Source organism: Podarcis bocagei (genome assembly GCF_964188305.1).
Source record: "Podarcis bocagei genome assembly, chromosome: 9".
NCBI classification, from domain to species: domain Eukaryota; kingdom Metazoa; phylum Chordata; class Lepidosauria; order Squamata; family Lacertidae; genus Podarcis; species Podarcis bocagei.
Genome location: NC_138134.1, coordinates 22027687 through 22048141, shown reverse-complemented (window position 1 = coordinate 22048141; position 20455 = coordinate 22027687). Strand labels below are relative to the sequence as shown.

The window sequence follows — 20455 nt, the reverse complement described above, 5'->3', positions numbered from 1 at the left end:
AAGGCAAGCAGCCTCTGAATTACATCACACTGTTCATGTTTAATCTGCGAAGGGACCCAGGAGGGATGGGGAGGAGGAGGAGGAAGAGGAAGTGGGTGGTCTCCCAAGCTGAATATATCACCCAGTAATGTCACACATCTCATTCTCTTGCAAGACCGCTAGAGGAGAAGATTTAACGTTCCACAAGATGGATTAAGATTATTCCTCATATAACCAAAGGGCCTTTTATCCTTTTTCACAGTTCTGAAATATGCTTACTCCCAGCTATCATAGCCACTTACACATTTTAGCACTTTCTAACCAGACGCATAAAAAACAACCCAACCCTTCACTGGGATTCCACTGATATTACGTATTACTGTTGTTTATGCGCCTGTGAATTCTTGATGAAATTCTTCACTTAAATGGGATCGAGAGAGAAATGCCCAGAGAGGGAAGTCAGGCTGGTTGTGCAGTTTCATGGCACTAAAAATGGCTCAGTTTAGTGATGGGCAACATGCTAAGCTTAGGAAGACCACATGAATCTCTGTGCTCCTGAAGAGGTGCTTGCAGCCCCCTCTCTCTCTCTCTCTCCCTCTCTGGTACATTTTGGAGCTGAGCTAAGCCAAGGTTTGGCTTAGTGTGCCACCCAGACCCGGTGATTAAGGTCTCCGCTCAGTATTCACCAGCTCTAACCAAGAACAAATGTTTGCTTAGCAGTTCTGTGCAGTTCTGCAGCAAAAAGGATCAGGGAGGAGCCAAGTGCATGCCAGTTTCCTCTCCAGGAGCCTGTGTGGTCCCTTATCTTGGCATAGCATGACATGCAAACCAGGCCATGGTGATTAAGGCTGTGTACACACCATACATTTAAATCACATTCCCTACACACACACCCAAAGAAGAAGAATGGGAACTGTAGTTTGTTAAGGGTGCTGGCAAACTGTAGCGCTGAGGGCTAAACTACAATTCAGACTTACAGAAGGCTGTGCTTTGCTTTCCTTCAGTTACCCAACATCCAAAGGCAACCTTGGGTATTGTCTAGGAATATCCGTTAGGGCAATAAAAAACAACAGAGCCCCCAACTGATTGATTTGGTTTAAATTGTTTTTATACAACTTTTAATCTGTGGGTTTTTTTTCCCATTTTGGAGTTCTGCTTTTTTTTAATAAAGGGGCGTAATATGTACCTGGAAAAAGATGAGCTGGGGAGACCAGGGGGCCCCAATCGCAGTGATCCAGGGTAGGGGGAGGTATGGCGTGGGAGATGGGAAAGGCCAGGTAAAGGGCACACAGCACAGGCAGTTAGTGACTGTGCCAGCCCTTCCTCTGACCTGGGGAACTGCAGTTGTCCTCAGGTCTGTGGCTGCTGTTGCTAAATGCCAGGTCGGCTCTGAGCAAGACCTCCCTCACCCATGATCTGATTATGGATGAGGAGGTCTGTATCACTGAGACCTGGGTGGGTGAACAGGGTGGAGTTGCTCTCACCCAGCTATGGCCACCTGGGTACTTGGTGCAGCAACAGAGAAGACCTGAGAGTTGGGATGAGGAGTTGCTGTGGTCTACAGAATTTCTCTTTCTCTCTCCAGGCTCTCTGTTCAGTTGTGTGGGGGGAATAGAGTGTGTCTTCCTGGCATCGGGCCATCAGGACATATATGGGATTCTGTTGCTTTGCAGCCAGTCTTGCTGCCCAGCTATCTCCCTGCCTGAGCTGACAGAGCTGGTCTTGGAGTTGGTGTTGAGGACTCCCAGACTGTTGGAACAGCCATGCCAAGGCAACTGTCTCTGGGGTAGCTCAGGACTTCATGGCTGCCTTGACCACCATGTGGCTGTCCCAACATGTTACCGGCCCAACACACGTGGCAGGCCTCATCCTGGACCTTCTTTTCTCAACTGGGGGGATATTGACATCAGCCCCTTGTCATGGTCAGATCACTTCCTGCTGGTGTTTAGGCTTTCAGCGCCTTTTCCCCTCTGCAGAGGGGCAGGGGGCCTATGAGGATGGTCTATCCTTTGAGGCTAATGGTTTACAGAAGGCTCTGGGGAGTTCTCCAGCTGATCTCTCTGATGCTCCTGTCAAAGCCCTGGCCAACTTCTGGAACATCCGAATGGCTCAAGCCATTGACATGATCGCTCCTGAATGCCCTCTTCTGCTTTGTGCATATTAAACTGATCCTGACCCAACTGCACTAGCTGCCAATTAGTTTCTGGGCCCAATTCAAAGTGCTGGTTTGTCCTATGAAGCCTTAATGGGTCAAGACCACAATATATCAAGGACTGACCTGGACTCTGCATTCATCAGCTGAGGCCCTTCTTTGTGTGCCTCACCCCTGGAGAGGACCAGAGGGTGGTAACACAAGAACTAGCCTTTTCTGCAGGGGCTCCCCCTTTTGTGGAATGCTCTCCCCAGGGAGGCTTGCCTGGCACCTTCACTACAAAACATTTCTCTATAATCAGGCCTTTGGCTGATTAACATTCCATGTCCCTTAAAATGTGTTTGTGGGAGGGTGGGTATGGGTTTAGTTTCATTTTTATTATGTATTTTGTGTTTTCATTTTGTATTTCTATGCTGTAAACTGCCCTGAGACCTTCAGATGCAGTATACAAATTTAAGAAACAAACACACAAATGGTTGCTGCGAAACTTCCTGACCTCAAGAACAACAACAAAGCAATGTAAAATCTGATCTCCAGGTCTGTATCCAGCTTCAAGCAAAAGACAGATCTTTCTTTACACGGAAGTATTTGCAGGCCCAGGCGCAGTAAGCCTGCAAATGCCTGAGCAAAACCGGGGCAGAGTAATAAAGACACAACAAGCCAGTTCTTTGGATTAAATAGGTCACAACTTTATTCTTTACTGATGTAATATTGTCTTGGAGTAGACACTGGGTCCGCATCCTGTATCAACCAGCCCAATCTGCTGGCTCATCATTCCAACAGGACCGATCCTAGGTTTGATGGGCCCAATAAAATGTAATTGGCCTACTGTGGTTTTCTGGCATTTCTCTACCTTTGCCTTGAAGAAACAATTTGTTCAAACTCACTGGAAAAGCAACAAGGTATATAGTTCTCCTTTCAAATAACAATAAGAACTTCCTATCATTCTATAGAAAGCCAACCAAGCCAAGGAAGGAATCCAAACAAAACAAGACAGAATACAATCCAATTTATTGCTAACTTCCTTATATTACAAGGCCCAGACCTCACAGTCAATATATACTAGGTACAAGAATGCTCCTATCCTCATTTTCCAAGCTCTCCCTTTTTCATCCATCAACCCAAAGCTGCCAACTGCCTAACTGAATCTTCCACCTTCACGCCAATGGCTCAACTGCTCTCAGAATCTCACTGTCCAATCTAATCTCAGAAAAATAATAATCCAATCACATCTGAGTACATGGCCCGAAAGACACAGCAACTCTTTTCATGTGAAATTTACCTAAAAACATTTCCATCATTTACAGGAGCCTTTGATTTCATAGAATCATAGAATTGTAGATTTGGAAGGGACCCCAAGGATCATCTAGTCCAACCCCCTGCAATGCAGGAATTCCTAGATGTAAACATAATGCTTAAATACTGTGTGGAGTCCTATACAATTATCATTGCAACACTGCTCCATGAGGCATTTACTAGGTGTCAGGAAATGTGGTTAACATCTGCAGAGCTACTGTTGTGCAAATATTTGTCTCATGCTGCATATACAGAATAACTCTTAGTCTGCTCACGTCCATTAATATTTTGGGTCTACCAATTAATCCTGATTCAATAAAGAGAGAATCAGTTTGAGTAAATCATGATTAACATTGAACTACCGAGTCAACAGGAAGAAGCCTTCAAGAGCAATTGACAACGCTAGGAACCTTTTTAGACCTATGCGTTGAGGAATCCAGTATCACTAAGGCATCTATAATTAACATTTCATGTTATAAGTAGCACTTCTAATTCAGCACATGCCATTCATCACTCTTCGTTGACACACGGAACCATTAAGGTAAATGAAGGTTTCGCCAAATGCTGAACTCTAAAACTGAAGGCAGGTGTACAAGACTTGGAAATGGCAAGTGAACATCTTACTACATGCCAATTGCTGGCTTAACCTCTACACTGCAGACCACAATCAAAGATAAATATATGAAGGTTATGTTGCTCAATGACAAATTATATTTGCCATTACATACAAAATTATTACATCACATGCTATCAACTCCAACTTTTTAGTTCAAATACTTTCTTATATGCTACACAGGATTCAGAACCTCAGTTTAGCTGGTCTGATTGGTAAAGTACATTTGGTTCTCTAAGCTGTATGTCAACCTGAACGTGATGGGAAACTTGTCACCTGCATGATTTAGAGATTAAATAGCAGGTGCATGTGGGTGAGCCAATCAGGGACAGAGTTGCAGTGGAGCTGTTAACTCTTTCCTCCCATGCCACAGTCCCAACACAATATGCCCCCCTGAAGCTGCTATAGTTAGAATAGGATGGGAACTCCCATTGGAGAATGAATTAGTGTTCTGTAGATTGATTACAACATTGGCAAACGTGTTGATAAGAGTGTTTGCGCCAAGCTAACACAAAAGAGGGTAGAGAGGACCAACAACAGGTATTATTTTATTTCTTACCGTATGTGTATGCTACCTATGAATGACCTGCAGCCCTCCTGATTTTCCTCAGCTAAAGTTGCCTCTGGTTTCAGAGCTCAGTTGGAGGGAGGAAAAGATTAAAAATAACATAAGGGGCATTTGCAGGGGAGGAATTAAGCCTTATTAAAAAAAACAGAGTTAAGAATCAGGGCCAAATTAGATGGAATTCTGGCAGCAGGCCCACCCAAATCATGTATGAAGCAAGGAGGATGTGAGGCAAAAGTTAATGAGCAGAAAGGGTGCTGAACACACTCCCTGCCTTGCCTCTCCCCATGAGCTTTTCCCCCAACCAAGCTCTGGAAACAGAATTAAACCTAATTTCAGCACTCAACCCACACTGGAAGACTCTCAGTGGGGAATGGAACCATAACTTCTGTTTGTAGCAAATGATAAAGACATTTGCTGGAGGGTCACAGGTTTCCCATGCTTGGACAACAGAGATGTCATACTACCAGTATGAAAGTCTCATATCAAAAAAGGTGCAGGAAACAAAAAACACTAAAGTTTTTGCCAACTGCTTCACCCAGAATACCATCATAAAATATACTTAGGATCAGGACTGGAACTCCTCCTTGCTAGCACAATACTTTTAGGAACAGAAGGGAGTGATTGAACTTACCAGAACTGAATGTAGACAATAAACTTCGAGGTACATTTTGTCCTGAAGGTCCTGCAAAAGACAAAAACGTAACTTGAACTGTCATACTCTTTTTAAAAAGGAAATAAAATGAACACACACTAGCCTTATGGATCAAGCTACTACTCAAAGGCAACATACCCAAACGTAGCCCAATGGCTCATTCTATAAAACCAATACCAAACAAAAAACACAGAAAATGCTACTTCAAAAGGTGGGTAAGTTGGAGGGACACTTGCCCCTCTCAGGACTGTACTCCAAATTATTTCATTCTCCCGAGCAACTCGGGATTTCATGTGCATGTTTGGAGGGAACCCATGCATGTGAAATTTGTAGGGTTGAGGCAAATAACTAACAGCTGGAGTTACAGGCAGGTAACTATTGCCCGCACTACTCAAAGTAGTTTCTCCAGCTAGGAAGGAGCTGCCAGGCAACTGTTACATGTGCTTGTATGAAGCATATATATTTGGGCTTAAGTGGATTATCTTTAAACTCTTCAGGCTCCCTTTAAAGTACTTGGTCATACAGTGAGTGGATTTAAGAAGCAGGGATATGCTAAATCTTCCCAATTATACATTTTGCCTTGCTGAGAAGTGACATGGTATGTTATCGGCAATTGTGAATATGCAATTATCACTAGGAAGACAGGCTTTTCCAAACTGTAATACTGCATACTGTTTCACTGTTAGCATTATCATGTATTATTCCATGTTTAAAGGCATAAGCCTTGATTTCTGCACATTTTCTCTTTTCTCTCTATATAAGAAGAAATGCTCCTTAAAAAAAAAACAACCACCGCCACTATTCTGAGACTAGGTAACAAAATTAGGTTAATATATGCATGGTTCCTCATGCTGCTATGCATCATTCTGAACTTCCTTTTAAAAAACCCTTCCCCGTTCTGCACAATTAACTTAAATGAATGAAAGTCAGCACTGTTTTTGCAGGTTTGTAATAGATGCAATAGATGGGGACGCAGGTGGCGCTGTGGGTAAAAGCCTCAGCACCTAGGGCTTGCCGATCGAAAGGTCGGCGGTTCGAATCCCTGCGGCGGGGTGCGCTCCCGTCGTTCGGTCCCAGCGCCTGCCAACCTAGCAGTTCGAAAGCACCCCCGGGTGCAAGTAGATAAATAGGGACCGCTTACAAGCGGGAAGGTAAACGGTGTTTCCGTGTGCGGCTCTGGTTCGCCAGAGCAGCGATGTCACGCTGGCCACGTGACCCGGAAGTGTCTTCGGACAGCGCTGGCCCCCGGCCTCTTGAGTGAGATGGGCACACAACCCTAGAGTCTGGCAAGACTGGCCCGTACGGGCAGGGGTACCTTTACCTTTAATAGATGTTTGGAAACCTATTACTTTATCCACAACATTTATCTACAAATTTAGTTCCCTAGGTGGAACAAATAGCAAAATGGATACTGCCATCATAGAATACAACAATTCTTACATGCACCAGTAAGCATTTCCACTCAGTGGAATAAGCATACACTTAAGTTTTAAAGTAAATGGGGAAAAACACACAGGTACACTTGCCTTAGTCAACACCAGTGCTTAGATGCCCAGGGTTGAGCAAAATCTGCAAAATCCAAGACAAGTCATGTTTCCTAACACAGGTCTGATTGTATATTGTATAAGCACCATGCCAGTTAATTCATCCATGAGCCATTTGGATAGAAATGATGTTGGAGATAACACAGATGAACTTATAACCTTAACTAATAACACCAAGAAAACAAAAATGAGACTAATACTTTACCCAGCTGCTGATTCCCTCTTGCATCTCTGGTTTTCCTTCCTGGAAGAAGTGCCCCAGAAGATTTTGGCAGACATTGGCTCACTGAGCTCAACTTGCTTTTCACTCCTTTTAAAAAAAGGAAAAAGACACCCCCACAAATAAATTAGACGTTGCTATAATGAAAGTATCCAATGCATCTGTAAACTTTATACGAACCACCTGACACCTTAGAAAGCCACTCAGCAGTGTAGACAATGCCGAGCTCGATGGATCAATGATTTGACTCAGTATAAGGCAACTACCTGTACTCCTAATGATATATATATATATATATATACATATATATATATATGCTTTCGTAGATTTTCACGGGTACAGGAATGTAGGTTTTGGTGTCTTCGGGTGTCTTCCCGTGTAAGAGTTGGGGTGTCTAGGCGACGTTTCGACGAGGTCTCACTCGTCATCTTCAGGCTGGTGCTTTCGGCTTCTTGTTACTAGAACAGAGCAGGATCTCAGTGTTTGAGTTCCTATAAATACTGTTGAGGGGGTGTGGTGTATAGCCTCCAACGTTCTGGGCAGATAGGAAGTTCCTAGGTTAATGTGCCTTTTCTTCTTTTGTTCATTAATTACTTGAGGGATATCTTGAGTGATTACTTGAGTGATATTCTGAGTACCACTTAGGAGGGTCATTAGGTGTGGATTAGTTGCTAAAGCTTTCGTGTCTTGACCTCTTGACCTTGTGAAGAGTTTTTCTGAGAAGATGGCTGTACTGCACTTAGTTGTGCTCTGGCTTGGCTTCGTGTATAGGGGCGAGCTGTGGTTTTGTGCCCTGTGCCAGCCAGATCTGTGTAGGGATTGCAGGGGGGTGCAGCATCCGGAGGTGCCACTATGGTTTGGCTACTGGATGGTGTCTGTAATTTATCTGTGGAGAGGGTCTGGGTTTGGGTCTGGTGTGGTTGATTGGAGATGGCGTTCTGTGTGCCTCTGGTTCTGGTGTCGGTTTTTGTGGGGAGGGCTAATTTCCAGATGTCTGGCAGGCGGGACGTGTCGTCACGCTTGTTCATGTTGTGAGGGTGTTTCTCTATCTCGATGGCTTCCATGATTATTCTCTTTTGGTGATGTTCCATGTTAAAGAGCAATTTGGAATCTGCAAAATTAATTTCGTGTCCTGTTTCTTTCATGTGTTGGTAAAGAGAGGAAGTTTTTTCTTCTTTTTTGACGGCATTCTTGTGTTCTGCGATACGTGCATTTATTCGTCTGTTTGTTTGTCCAATGTACGTGGCTGGGCAGACTTTGCAGGGTATTTCATAGACCCCTTGGTTTTCTAACTGGATTTTATCTTTTGGGTTTCTGAGGATATTGGCTATTTTTTGGTTGGTGCAAAAGGCTGTTTTGATATTGTGTTTATGGAGGATTTTGCTAATTTTATCTGTAGTGCCCTTGATATAAGGAAGGAGGGCCATGCCATTGTTTTCTTCTGTGTCTTGGTTTTTGGGGGGTGTTTCTTTTTGGATTAGCTTCGTAACCCTGTTTTGCTGGTATCCGTTGGCGATTAACACATTTGAGAGATTCTGTAACTCAGTTGTCAAGTGGTCTTTGTCAGCCAGGCGTTTGGTTCTGGAGATGAGAGTCTTGGCTACGGAGTTTATTTGTGCAGGGTGGTGGTGTGATATATGTATGTATATGTATATATGTATATATGTATATATGTATATATACTGCTGCCACACCATGTCGACCCCCTTCCCCCGATAAGGCCTAGAAGGACATAATGCATATTGTGCAGCACTGAGTTGGAGATGGGACAATGCCCAACATGGTGTCAGTCTCATCATGCTTTCTATTCAACTAGAAATTACAAAGGGTAATGGGGGGAAGTACACAGAGTAGCAACACCAGTCCCACGATGCCTAGAAAGACTGTTTGGACAGTACTTCTCTCCCCACCCAACTTTTACGTGCAGCAAGTTCAGGAGAGCAAGTTGGGTTTGCATGCTTATGCCCCCCCCCCTATAAAGAGAAGGTACCATCCAAACAGCCCTAAGACTTTTCTCTCTCCCACACAAGACTGCAACTAATTGTACTTTTAATTTATCAGCAGAAGTGACTACATTCTGCTGGGTTCCAGATCACACCTGGAACTAATCAAGGTTCTGTGACAATACTGCCGGCAATTGATCAGGTGTTTTCCAGGTAGATCAAGAACGTTCCATATGATTTATTGGGGGGGATCCATATTCAGGATTCTGATTATTTCTTCTGCCTACAGAGATTTTTGGTAGATGTGGTCAGTCCTTGTCTAAGTTACCATACTGGACTTTGCCTGAACTGGAAAGAACACTGCTTTCCAGCTTAGAAAAATCATTACGAAGACATTAGGCTCTCCCCCCCCCCCCGTCATTTAAGGCTAAGAAATGCAGCTGCAACAGTTTCAGGGGTCTCTTCCCCCATCCACAAAGATTATCACCTATTTTAATCTTGTGCTGGAAGAGATCACATGGCAGTCATTTAATTAGCCCCTGACCTTTTCCCTTCCACTGATTTCAGCTGCCTAGCGTGACCTGTAAGAATTCTTGGCTGGGACTATGCACTTCTATGGTTTGTACAGAAACTAGTACACTGCTGGTATTTAAACAAGCAGACGTACTCCTCAGCTACAGTTGGACAATCATTCATCAACGTTCCAGCATGTGCTTCCTTGGTGGCGATTTGGTAGCTTCCTCATCTCATATTGCTTACTGAAGGAAAACATATGCCTGTTTTTAAAAATTAAAATATCCCATTCTTTTCTATTTTTAAGCTTGCAAGGGTAATAAATCTCAGAACGTAGGGCTTGTCATGCAAGGCACTGGTCTCCTCCTACCCCTCCTGAGCAAGGCTAGATGGATTTGCCACTAAAGCCTTCAGAGCCATAATATATATATTTTAAACTATCTGGCAGGGAGATGGGAGATCCCGGTGACAATTCACACCTGAGATAGCCATCTTCCTCTGATCCCAGAGGGACGGCAAACCTCTACCTGTCAAAATGTCTGGGTTCTGCTTCACTGGAGACTGCCTGACCAACGACGAGTCTTTGTCCCTGCCCTCACATCAGGGTCCGTCCCCCTCCTAATGTAGGGGTCCAGGAAATATATTGGTAAGACTATATGAGCCTTGTGGTCCCTTACAACTCTACAATTCTATGTTTCTCTATCACTGACTATTGTAGAGCCTGCAACCACACTCCTAAGTAGACTGAGAACACGTATGCTATCATCAAACCAATAGCTTGGGATCAGTCAAATTTTTAGCCACAGAGCTCTGATTGTCAGTATTCTGTTTTGACCCTTTGTGTCCTTCCCTTCCTCCCATTTTATATAAAACTGCATAGTTTTGATTTCTGGGTTTGATGCGTATGGTGGCCAAGCTCAGTAACTCTTGTAAATTCCCACATGCCAAGATCATTTTGGTCCATGCTACTGCAGCTTAGGATCAGGGTTGTTAAAGATCAGATGTTCTCCGGGAGAGGCAAGGGGCTGTGGGCTCTATTTACACTCTCAGCAAATTTTAAGGGAACAGGCTGGCCAATGCAGGGCACATTATTCCAAGGGCCTGGGATCTAAGATTTAATTGAGCCCCACCACCCCTGCCAGATTTATTCCTGTCTGGGGGGGGGGACAAAGGCTGGGATGAAGTGGCAGCAAAGACATGGGAGCTGCTTGAATAAAAGTGAAGTCAGCAAGCTTAAGAGATGAGATACCTTTCGGGGTGCTTTTCAGGGAAAGCACTCTCGGCCTAGGAATGGGCTTTAGAAAGATGGATTCAGCTGTGCCATTCTGACAAGACGACTTCGAAGGCCACTCTCCATTTCTGATTATAATTGTGGCACTTGTAGCTATAAAGGAAAAATACAAGCCATAAAGAAGTTCAGTTTAAGTACCACATACCAATTAAAAACATGCCAAATGTTCAACACTTGAAACTCTTTTTGCTCTTATGGTGCAGCAGCAAACACAACAAGACTTGTGGCAGCTTGAAGACTAACAAATTTATTATGGAATACACTTTCAGATGTATCAAGTATTATCCTCTGTTGTTAGAAATATATCTGTACATGGAGAGTCAACAGGCATCAGGTGCCACAAAGTTTGAAAGTGGAACCCCATCTATCATTGCTGATGGGCTGCTCATACCTAGACCTAGGGACCAAAAGAAACAACTACAAAACCGTTGTGTAAATAATTACAATGTAACAGGCATGTGCTCCATTTGTGTACATAGATTTAGTCAATCCACCCGTCTCCAACACACAAACACTTACTTGTAGGGAAGCATCCCTCATACAAAGATGCATATCTGGTTTAACAATGCCATAGTGTATTTTCTAACTTTATGTGGTTATTGTAAGAGGACTGAGACAAGCTACCATGTTTTCATTACAGTACTCTCCCAAAAGGAGTTCCAAAATTATTCTTGCTACAGATTTACAGTGGTGCCCCGCAAGACGAATGCCTCGCAAGACGAAAAACTCGCTAGACGAAAGAGTTTTCCGTTTTTTGAGTCGTTCCGCAAGATGAATTTCCCTATGGGCTTGCTTCGCAAGACGAAACGTCTTGCGAGTTCTTGCAAGTTTGTTTCCTTTTTCTTAAAGCCGCTAAGCCGTTAATAGCCACTAAGCCACTAATAGCCGTGCTTCGCAAGACGAAAAAACCGCAAGATGAAGAGACTCGCGGAACGGATTAATTTCGTCTTGCGAGGCACCACTGTATTTTCCTCCCTCTATAATTGTTGTTCCTTTATAATTTCCCTGTTACCCTACACAATGGATCTGCTTCCCTGGACTGTTCATTTATTTGGCACTATAGTTGCATCATTACATTATTCTTCCCACTATTATTAGCTTATATAGACACTTTCTTAATCTCAGAGACTGCCCAATATTTAGTGTATCCCTTCTGCATCCTTATTCATACCACTCTCCATATAACGTCCTCATGAAAAAAGGTAGAGTTTTTACAAAGTTTTCCCTGTTGAGAAATTCCTATTTTTAAACAAAGTGAGCCACCGTTGTCAGTGATCCGAGCACCGCTAAGGAGTGGAGAAGAGGAAGCTGGAGGAAACACACCAACTCCAGATGTCTACCACTAGTCATTTTAGGAAAAAAACTTTCGATTTTTGCTTCATATGAAAATAGCACTCACTTTCTGAGATGCTTCTTCACTCCTCTCTAACATACTGCAAAAAGTATCTCCCACTGGGGCTTTGCTTGCAAATAGCAAAGCCAAGGGCATGATGCCCATTAACCAAAAATGAAGGATTAAAAAAATCCTGGAACAATACCGCTTGCAGCTCATACCTGCTATATACAGCACATGATCACAAGGAAATAAAACATGTATGTATCTTATAAAATGTGCCCTAGCCTGCAAAAAGCTTCTGCCACAATAAAGGCATGTGTACATACAACATTCCTGATCTCTTAAGTCATGGGAGATCACAACCCCTTCCTTCTCCTGTGCATAACTTCAGCCTGCTCACGTTCCTTCTGACTGGATCATGATTTACACCAGTATCAAAACCCTACTTGATAGGGTTGGCAGGAGATGTGTAGCCACATTTGCAGGAGCAGCCAAATCCCAGTCCCCTTACTGCAGGTATTTGACAACTACAGCAATCCAGCTATGTTGAGGACTTCTACATTGTTCATTCTTTAGTCCGAAACTCTATTTAAAAGCCTGCTCACTTTATTTTAAGATCGTGCCCTTATTTTGCACCAACACAATTTACCTTGGTGGAAAGGGAATGCAACACCAAGAAATGGGAAAGGGAATTTTGTTCTGCTGGATTTAGGAAAAAACAACAACCGTCAAGCAGACAGCCATGAAAGCCTCCATATGGATACTCAGACACCACATGCTTGAAACACAAAAACAGCACCTGTAAAATAGGAAGCACCAGTGTACTGTCTGGACTTCTTTTTCTCTATGGTCACAGTAAGATCCCTAGCACGATGCTCCTATTGTTCACTGTGACTGTTGTATGCTTAGTGTTTCAGTGTTTTTTAACACAAGGCTGGACATTATACAGAATGTGGGACAATAAGGGAAACTGCTCATTTGGGCAGCATATGGGATTTTGGTGAAAATCGTTTGACAATAATTCTTAAAGAAGTCATGAAAGCGTTGGCATGCAGCTTTCCATAGCTAAGAGCCACTCATTTCAGAAGAATCTGGTAGATTAAAAAAAATAATCACATACTTCTAATCAGTGCTTTTTTCTTTAAAAAAATGTTTAGGGGTACTCTCATTTTCCTACTCATATTGAAATACTGCCTCTCAATGAGGCCAAACTTAGATTCACAAAATGTTTAGGGGTATGCGTCCCCCTGTGTCCCCCCCCCCCAGAAAAAAGCACTGCTTTTTGGACATTTTGACATCCACTATCTTCATTTTGAACGAACTAAGAGATAACTTCACAAATTACGGAATAGAATTGTCCCCAATTTTCTACAACTGGCCAGGCATATCTATGCTATAATTTTTGAAAGACATTCACATTTCAAGCAGTGCAGATCAACCACTCAACTAGTCCAGACCCCAGGGTCATGTTTACCGTGATGTGTAAAACCCCTTTGAATGTTACAGAAAACATATGGTCAGACAATAACACAAACATCTATTAAATGAAGCAGAAAGTGGCTCTAGTATTTAAATTATTTACAGTCCTCCAAACACTCTTTCTTTGTTGTGGCACTTGGTGATAAATACAGGGGTCAGCAAACTTTTTCAGCAGGGGGCCTGTCCACTGTCGCTCAGACCTTGTGGGGGGCTGGACTATATTTTGAAAAAAAATATGAATGAATTCCTATAACCTAGAGATGCATTTTACATAAATGCATACATTCTACTCATGTAAAAATACGCTGATTCCCGGACCATCCACAGGCCGGATTTACAAGGCGATTGGGCCAGATCCGGCCCCCGAGACTTAGTTTTGCCTACTCCTGCTTGTGTTGCTGCAAAAACATTTAGGCTATTCTATCATTACACCTTGTTAGTTTAGCTTCGGTTGTTCAATTTGTGTATTGCTTCCCACCTAAAGTGATTTACAGCCAAGAAAAAACCCTACAATAAATAAAAATCACAGAAGCTTAGTTTTTTGTTTTGTTTTGTTTTTAAAAAAGCTTTAACTGTATAACTATATAATTGGTGCTGCCCAAATGCCTGGGAAAACAAAACACCTCTGCTTGGCACCCAAATGATGACAAGGCTGGCATCAGATAGACCTCTTAAGGAGAGCATTTAATAAATGGAGAGAGTACCACATAAAACGCACTTTCTTTCCTTTCTACCCTCCTGACCTCCTTCAGAGGGGGCACACAGAGATGGGACTCAGATAACGATCTTGTGGTATTGATAGATACATATAGAGAAAGACAGCATGGCACTTGGTTTCTTCAACATAGCACAGTTCCAACATTTTTTTTAAAAACCCCCAAAATATAACACTTTTTAAAAACACCATCCTGCACAGGTGACTTAAAACCATATTACAAATGTGTTTACTCAGATTAGATGAGTACAACAGTCTAGTCAAGCAGAACACAAGTCTGTCAAATAAGGCTACGGGCTTTCTCAACTTACTCTCCTTCCCATGGCCCTAACTCACAAAACCTTCAGTGCATGTCAATGGTTTTTTTTAATCTTTTTTAAAGAAGGCCCATTTAATTACATTTAGAATACATGTTTGCTGGCAATGCAAAACTGATGTTTCAAGTCTGCAAGACTTGCTGCATGTCAGAACTCATAATGATGAAAGAGTGGTCTACTGACCTAGTTTAGTGATAGCAATGCACTGGGTCTTTGCAAAGAATCTTGTTACCGTAACAGTGTTTAAAGATACCGTTCAAAGGGAATTAGCACAGTGTAATATAAACTAATATGCCTGAATGAAATGTGCAATCAAATCATTTTCAAATGTCCTCAGTGGTGATTTAGCCTATGCCAGGATGGTAATAACCAATTAATAGCATGCAGGCTGCTGACTTAGCTTACTTTTCAGGAGTATATCATTTTCTGTACCTTCTCAGTGGCCAGGAAATACAGCAAGAAAAATGGACCAGATTTTCATCTTCCACGTGTATCTTGCTACCCGAGATGGACAGATCAGCCTGTTCAAGACAGAAGCTGGCTAAATGAGCCCTACAACCTATTAATTTTCAGGCTTAACCTTTCCATATTGTTGCATCACTAAAAGAATAAGAAAAAATATTCCAATACTTATGTGAGAAATTGACTACCTTAAGCTAAGGCCAATTGCTGAGTTGTTTGGAGGCAAAACCTGTACATGCCAGGCTTATCAGAATTTAAGATAACCCAGCAAAATAACAATTTTGCTGTGCAAATGCCAACATTCATTTCTGTAAGCATTCCAAGCCCAGTGGTCATTCTCAGTCTTGTTAATGAAGACATAGTTTACTCTATTTGTTGAGAACACAACTGTTCCACTGCAAGGAGGAAAACACACTTTATAAACTTGCCAATAGTTAATATAATCTAGCTTCAGCTGTCTATGCACAAGTAAGATCTAGGTTAGATTACTGCAATGCATTATATGTGGGGCTGCCTTTGAAGACAATTTGGAAGCTACAGCTAAGGCAAATTCAGAGAGTAGGTTAGTAACTGGGACCAGAAAATCTGAGCCTATGACACTACTTCTGGAACAACTGTACTGGCTAATGGTTAAGTTTCCAGGCTCAATTCAAAGTGCATTTTAGGACCTCAAAGACTATACCCCCCCACATGAACCAGCCCAGACCCTACAGCCTTCATCAAAGGCCCTTTTCTGTGTGCTACATCTAAGAGAGGTGCAGAGGGTAGAGATGTGAGAACAAACTCCTTCAGTAGTGGTTCCCAGTCTGTGGAATGCTCTCCATGTCTGGCACCATCACTGTCCGTTTTGAGGCACCAGGCTAAGCCCAGTAGACCTGAAGGAGCGTCTCCACCCCCATTGTTCAGCCCGGACACTGAGGTCCAGCTCCGAGGGCCTTCTGGCAGTTCCCTCACTGCGAGGTTACAGAGAACCATGCAGAGGGCCTTCTTGGTAGTGGTGCCCACCCCGTGGAACGCCCTCCCACCAGATGTCAAGGAAATAAACAATTATCTGACTTTTAGAAGACATCTGAAGGCAGCCCTGTTTAGGGAAGTTTTTAATGTGATGTTTTATTGTGTTTTTAATATTCTGTTGCCAGATAGGTGGGGTATAAATATTATTATTATTATCAACCCACACTCTGGGGGCATGTGGAGAGGGGGGAGGACTAGTCCTTACTGTATTCTTGGATGGTACATAGTTTAAATTTGGTTTTTAATTGATTTTAATACATTTATATTTTATTTTGTTCATGTCATTTCAGCAATCCCGCCCCCCCCCCCAAAAGAGGCTAATAATGAAAATAATAATGCTGTTCTGGTACAAGTTATGCAGGAGGCAGCCTTTTTCTTCCTTCCTCATCTCATTGCCCTCTCCAGCATATCTGAAACACCATCCCTGACTATAGCACAAGAACAGTTCTATTAAAAACTCTGCATAAACTCAGTTTCAACCATTGCTGAAGGGAAGGCAGTTTCCTTAAAACTGGTGGTGGTGGCTGATGGGCAGGGGTTGGGGGGGAAGAGAATGAAAGAACAGCCCAATCTCAAAACACACACACACTACAGAAACTAGATTTAAAAAGAGAGAGAGAAGAAAAAAACAAAGAATTGGGCACACAAAGCAACAGAATTGTTACTTTACACTTGCTTTAAGAAAAAGGTTGTTTTACAGATATGCACTGTGGTTTTTTTAAATTCCAACCGCTTTAGTGAACAAGCATCTTACTTTGACCTTAGAATGCTCCAAAAATGTATCAGTGTAAGATTGTATGGTGGGCTGTTGATGCGTCTGATTCCAAACTGTGCTCAGTAAAGTCATACATTCACACACACACACAAACACACACATTTGGGAAGGAGTGGGTGTGAAATTAAGTCTGAAATAAAAAAGGGGGGGAGAAAGGATGCAATATCCAAACAACAAAGCTCTACAGTTGGAAATGCATTCGGCTAAAATATCCCCCAGATTTGATTACGGCTCTAGACGGCAGGTCAGGCTTACATTTGTTAGACAGAAACTGAACACATTCATCCTCCTCCCCCTCTCCCTAAATCACAATTTTAAAAAGCAATGCTGAATTAACACATGCAGAATTAACACATTCATTTTATTCAATAAGTCAACACATTCTGCCCCTGAATATACACACACATATATATATTTTAAAAAGGATGATCACCTACTTCTTCTCCCAGTAAATGTGGCTAACAAAGGGATTATACAAAAGCTGTAAGATCCCACTACCAGCAAGGTCAATAAGGTAATATCACAGTGGCTCCTTGAATCTGCCGGTGGCGTTAGGGTAGAATTGGTGAAAATATGAGGAGAAAAGTCAGTTTCTGTGCAACTGCGAAGTCCTCCTGGTATAGTCATTTAAAATGATCAAAGCAAGCTCAAAGCCCGAAAGACTGCAGCCATGTTCAACCCTCTCTCGTATTCCCCACGCTTGCTCTTAGTGAATTAGAGTGGAAAAAAATTGTAAGCTTCAAGGCAGGAGACAAAACAGATTAAGCCAACTAGCCATCAAGCTAAGAAAGAGTCGTCAATTAATCTGAAAAGGAGACCACTACATTTCTTTGTTATGAAGCAAAAAGACCTCCCCTTTGTTACGAGCAGAGTATAAGAAAAAACGGAACAGAGCAGCATTTACAACCTCCTTAGGTGAGTCAGGCACCGTAGTAAACTGTGCAGCCAAAAAAAACCCCCCAACATGGCTGTCTGTTCAGAGCCAATCTGTTTGTAGGAGAGATGAATGCTGCAAAATTTAAATGTTTTTAAAGAAAATAGTACACAGGGAATATTTGTTTTAAAGGAAAGAGTAAGTAAAGGGAAATGCAATAAATGCAATAAATATATAAAAAAAGCTGTTCTGCAGTTTGCCTCCTCAGCTCAGCAAGGTTTTAGCATAATATCTCTCCTCTCTACATAGAAGATTTGAGCGGCTTCAATATGTAGCACCATTGCTACACCCCCCCCCAAAAAAAATCCCTACAATTTAAGGCAGTATCAAAGCAGGCAACAGTTAAGCTTTGTCAGGGAGCTGTTTAGTATTAATTCCTTAATGGTACTTAAACGGCGTGCTTGTAAAAATTGGTCTAAGCTCGTAAGCAGCAACTTATTTTGAAAGCCTAACAAAACGAAGACACCTGCTGTAAAATCAGAAAGGAACAATGTTGTACATAAAGACCGCGTACTACAACGAAAGCTAGTCTTAAACCACAAGTTATTTCCATTGTCTTTGGTGGATTGTGTTGCCTGCTCAGTGACATGGGTACACATTTGCAAACATCAGGGGGTCCAACAACATGAGCATTTTCCAGTTACTGTTTTCTACCTGTTATTTAGGTTAACATTACAAGGATGAGGACAGCCACAACACCATCAGTTCCATAAGGACAGACTTAAGCCGTTTAGGGTTTTATTCAAATTATCTTTTTTTAAAAAAAAAAAAGAGATGGATTAACAAAAAATGACTTACAATTATTGCTGCGTGTACTTTGGTCACTCTGAGTGCTACTGACAGAGGAAATGCTAGGTGTTCTCCGTATTCCTTGTCCTTTGACAGGCACTTTTGATTTGGGACTCGGCTTAGCAGAACTGGTCCAAGATCCTGGCAAGGCTTTCACAGATGCAAGCCTCCCCTTGGGAGAACACGTTTCTGTTCCTGCTAGCATAAAAAGGGAGTGAGTCACTAACAAAGATTACAATAGTAGTAATCTCTAAAACAGTTGTTTTTTTAAAAAAATAAAATAAAAAGCATTGCTTTTGTCTCATTAAGGCATTAGTAAGCTGGGGAGATCTACATACGTAAGAATAAATATCATGATGTGGCAGAAGCTAAAAATCATGACAGCTAACAGGTGTGATTCTGGAGAGCTGTTTTGTGTTAAAATATCCCAAAATAAGGATGTACAATGTAGGCAAATACAGTGGTACCTCGGGTTAAGTACTTAATTCGTTCCAGAGATCCATTCTTAACCTGAAACTGTTCTTAACCTGAAGCACCACTTTAGCTAATGCAGCCTCCCGCTGCCCCGCCAGCGTGCGATTTCTGTTCTCATCCTGAAGCAAAGTTCTTAACCCGAGGCACTATTTCTGGGTTAGCGGAGTCTGTAACCTGAAGCGTATGTGTCAGAGCTGCTTGAAGATCCTAGCTCACAGAGGATCACGCTAGCCAGCGATCATTAAGTAAAAGTCTTTATTGAATTACAGTTTCCATTCTCACGCTGCTGCGCGCAAACTCTACGTCTAGTAGCTAGATCGGCGAAGCTCCGTCTGAATCTCCGCCCCTTGTGCACCAACTTAATATCCTAGCCTTGCTCCACCTTTTCCGCCTGACTGTCCTCCTCTGGGTCCCTCTACCCCCCGGGGCTTCTTCCTTCCGGGATTCTTCTGACGCTGACCCGGACCCTCCTGCCTCCTTGCGCCGGGCTTTAGGACCTGGTTCCCTTTCGGGGCTGCTTACTGCGCCGCCTTCCTCTGCATTTGAACTTGGCGCGCGCGCCCAACCTTCCACCTTCCTCTTAACCGTTTCTTCACTCCCCGATGGAGGTGTGGCCACTCCTGACTCATGCCCTCCCTCCTGTGGCGAGCTGCCAGCGCTTCCCCCCTGGCTCCCTTCCTCTTCCCTGCTTCCTGGCGGTGACGCTGGTCCCGATTTCCAGCTGCTCCCCCCTGAGTCCCTTCTGGCTCTATCTTCCTGGGGTGCCCCCCTTGACTCCCCCCTTGCCCTGGCCACTGGTGCTCCTTTCTGTGAATCCTCTGATTCACTGGAAAGACTAGGAGATCTCGGGTCGTCGTCATCACTCATCTTTTCTTCTGCTTCCTCCCCTTCGCTCTCTGTTTCCTCCCTTGCCCGTGCCTCTGCTCCTAAACCCCTGACATCCATCCCCCCCTCGAAGCCCCCCATTCCCCCCTCCCCTCCTTCCGGTGCTGGAGCTGGGGGCTGCTGTTGCAAAGGGACGAACGTCGGATATCGGTCGCTTCCCGTGGCGGGCCTCCATCTGAAGTCTTCCGGTTCTTCCTCCCTGCTCTCGTCGACGACAGTCACCTCCGCTTCCATCTCTGTGCCGCCGTGCTCGAAACCAGGGTCGTCCCCGAAAATGTCCATGTCCGTCTCTCCCTCACTTCCTCCTGGCGGCGTTGCTCGTCTTGGACCCTCCAGCCACTTCCTGCGCCACTGCTCCTCTGGTCTATCGTCCCACCAATACGAGGGTTCTGAGGCAGATCCCGAGGGTGACCCCTCCGGGGAACGGACGTCTCGTGTCGGTTCCTCGTCCGAGTCGAACCCCCGGAACGTGCTGGCCGAAAGCGTGGGCGTGAAAAGCCAGTC

The 20455-nt window shown here is 43.4% G+C and overlaps 1 protein-coding gene across 2 annotated transcripts in view; it reads right to left on the bottom strand.

Annotated features, from left to right (window-relative positions):
• Positions 1-20455, bottom strand: part of MTUS1 (microtubule associated scaffold protein 1) — an 86938-nt gene that overhangs the window by 48443 nt on the left and 18040 nt on the right. Inside the window, exons 3-6 of one of the 2 annotated variants that reach the window (XM_081208712.1) lie at positions 18602-18787; positions 10730-10864; positions 7010-7114; positions 5240-5290 (exon numbers count right to left, since the gene is read on the bottom strand). In XM_081208712.1, the coding sequence (XP_081064838.1) occupies positions 5240-5290; positions 7010-7114; positions 10730-10864; positions 18602-18787 (477 nt within the window). The remainder of the gene's footprint in view (positions 1-5239; positions 5291-7009; positions 7115-10729; positions 10865-18601; positions 18788-20455) is intronic. The other variant, XM_081208713.1, reaches the window with a different exon arrangement.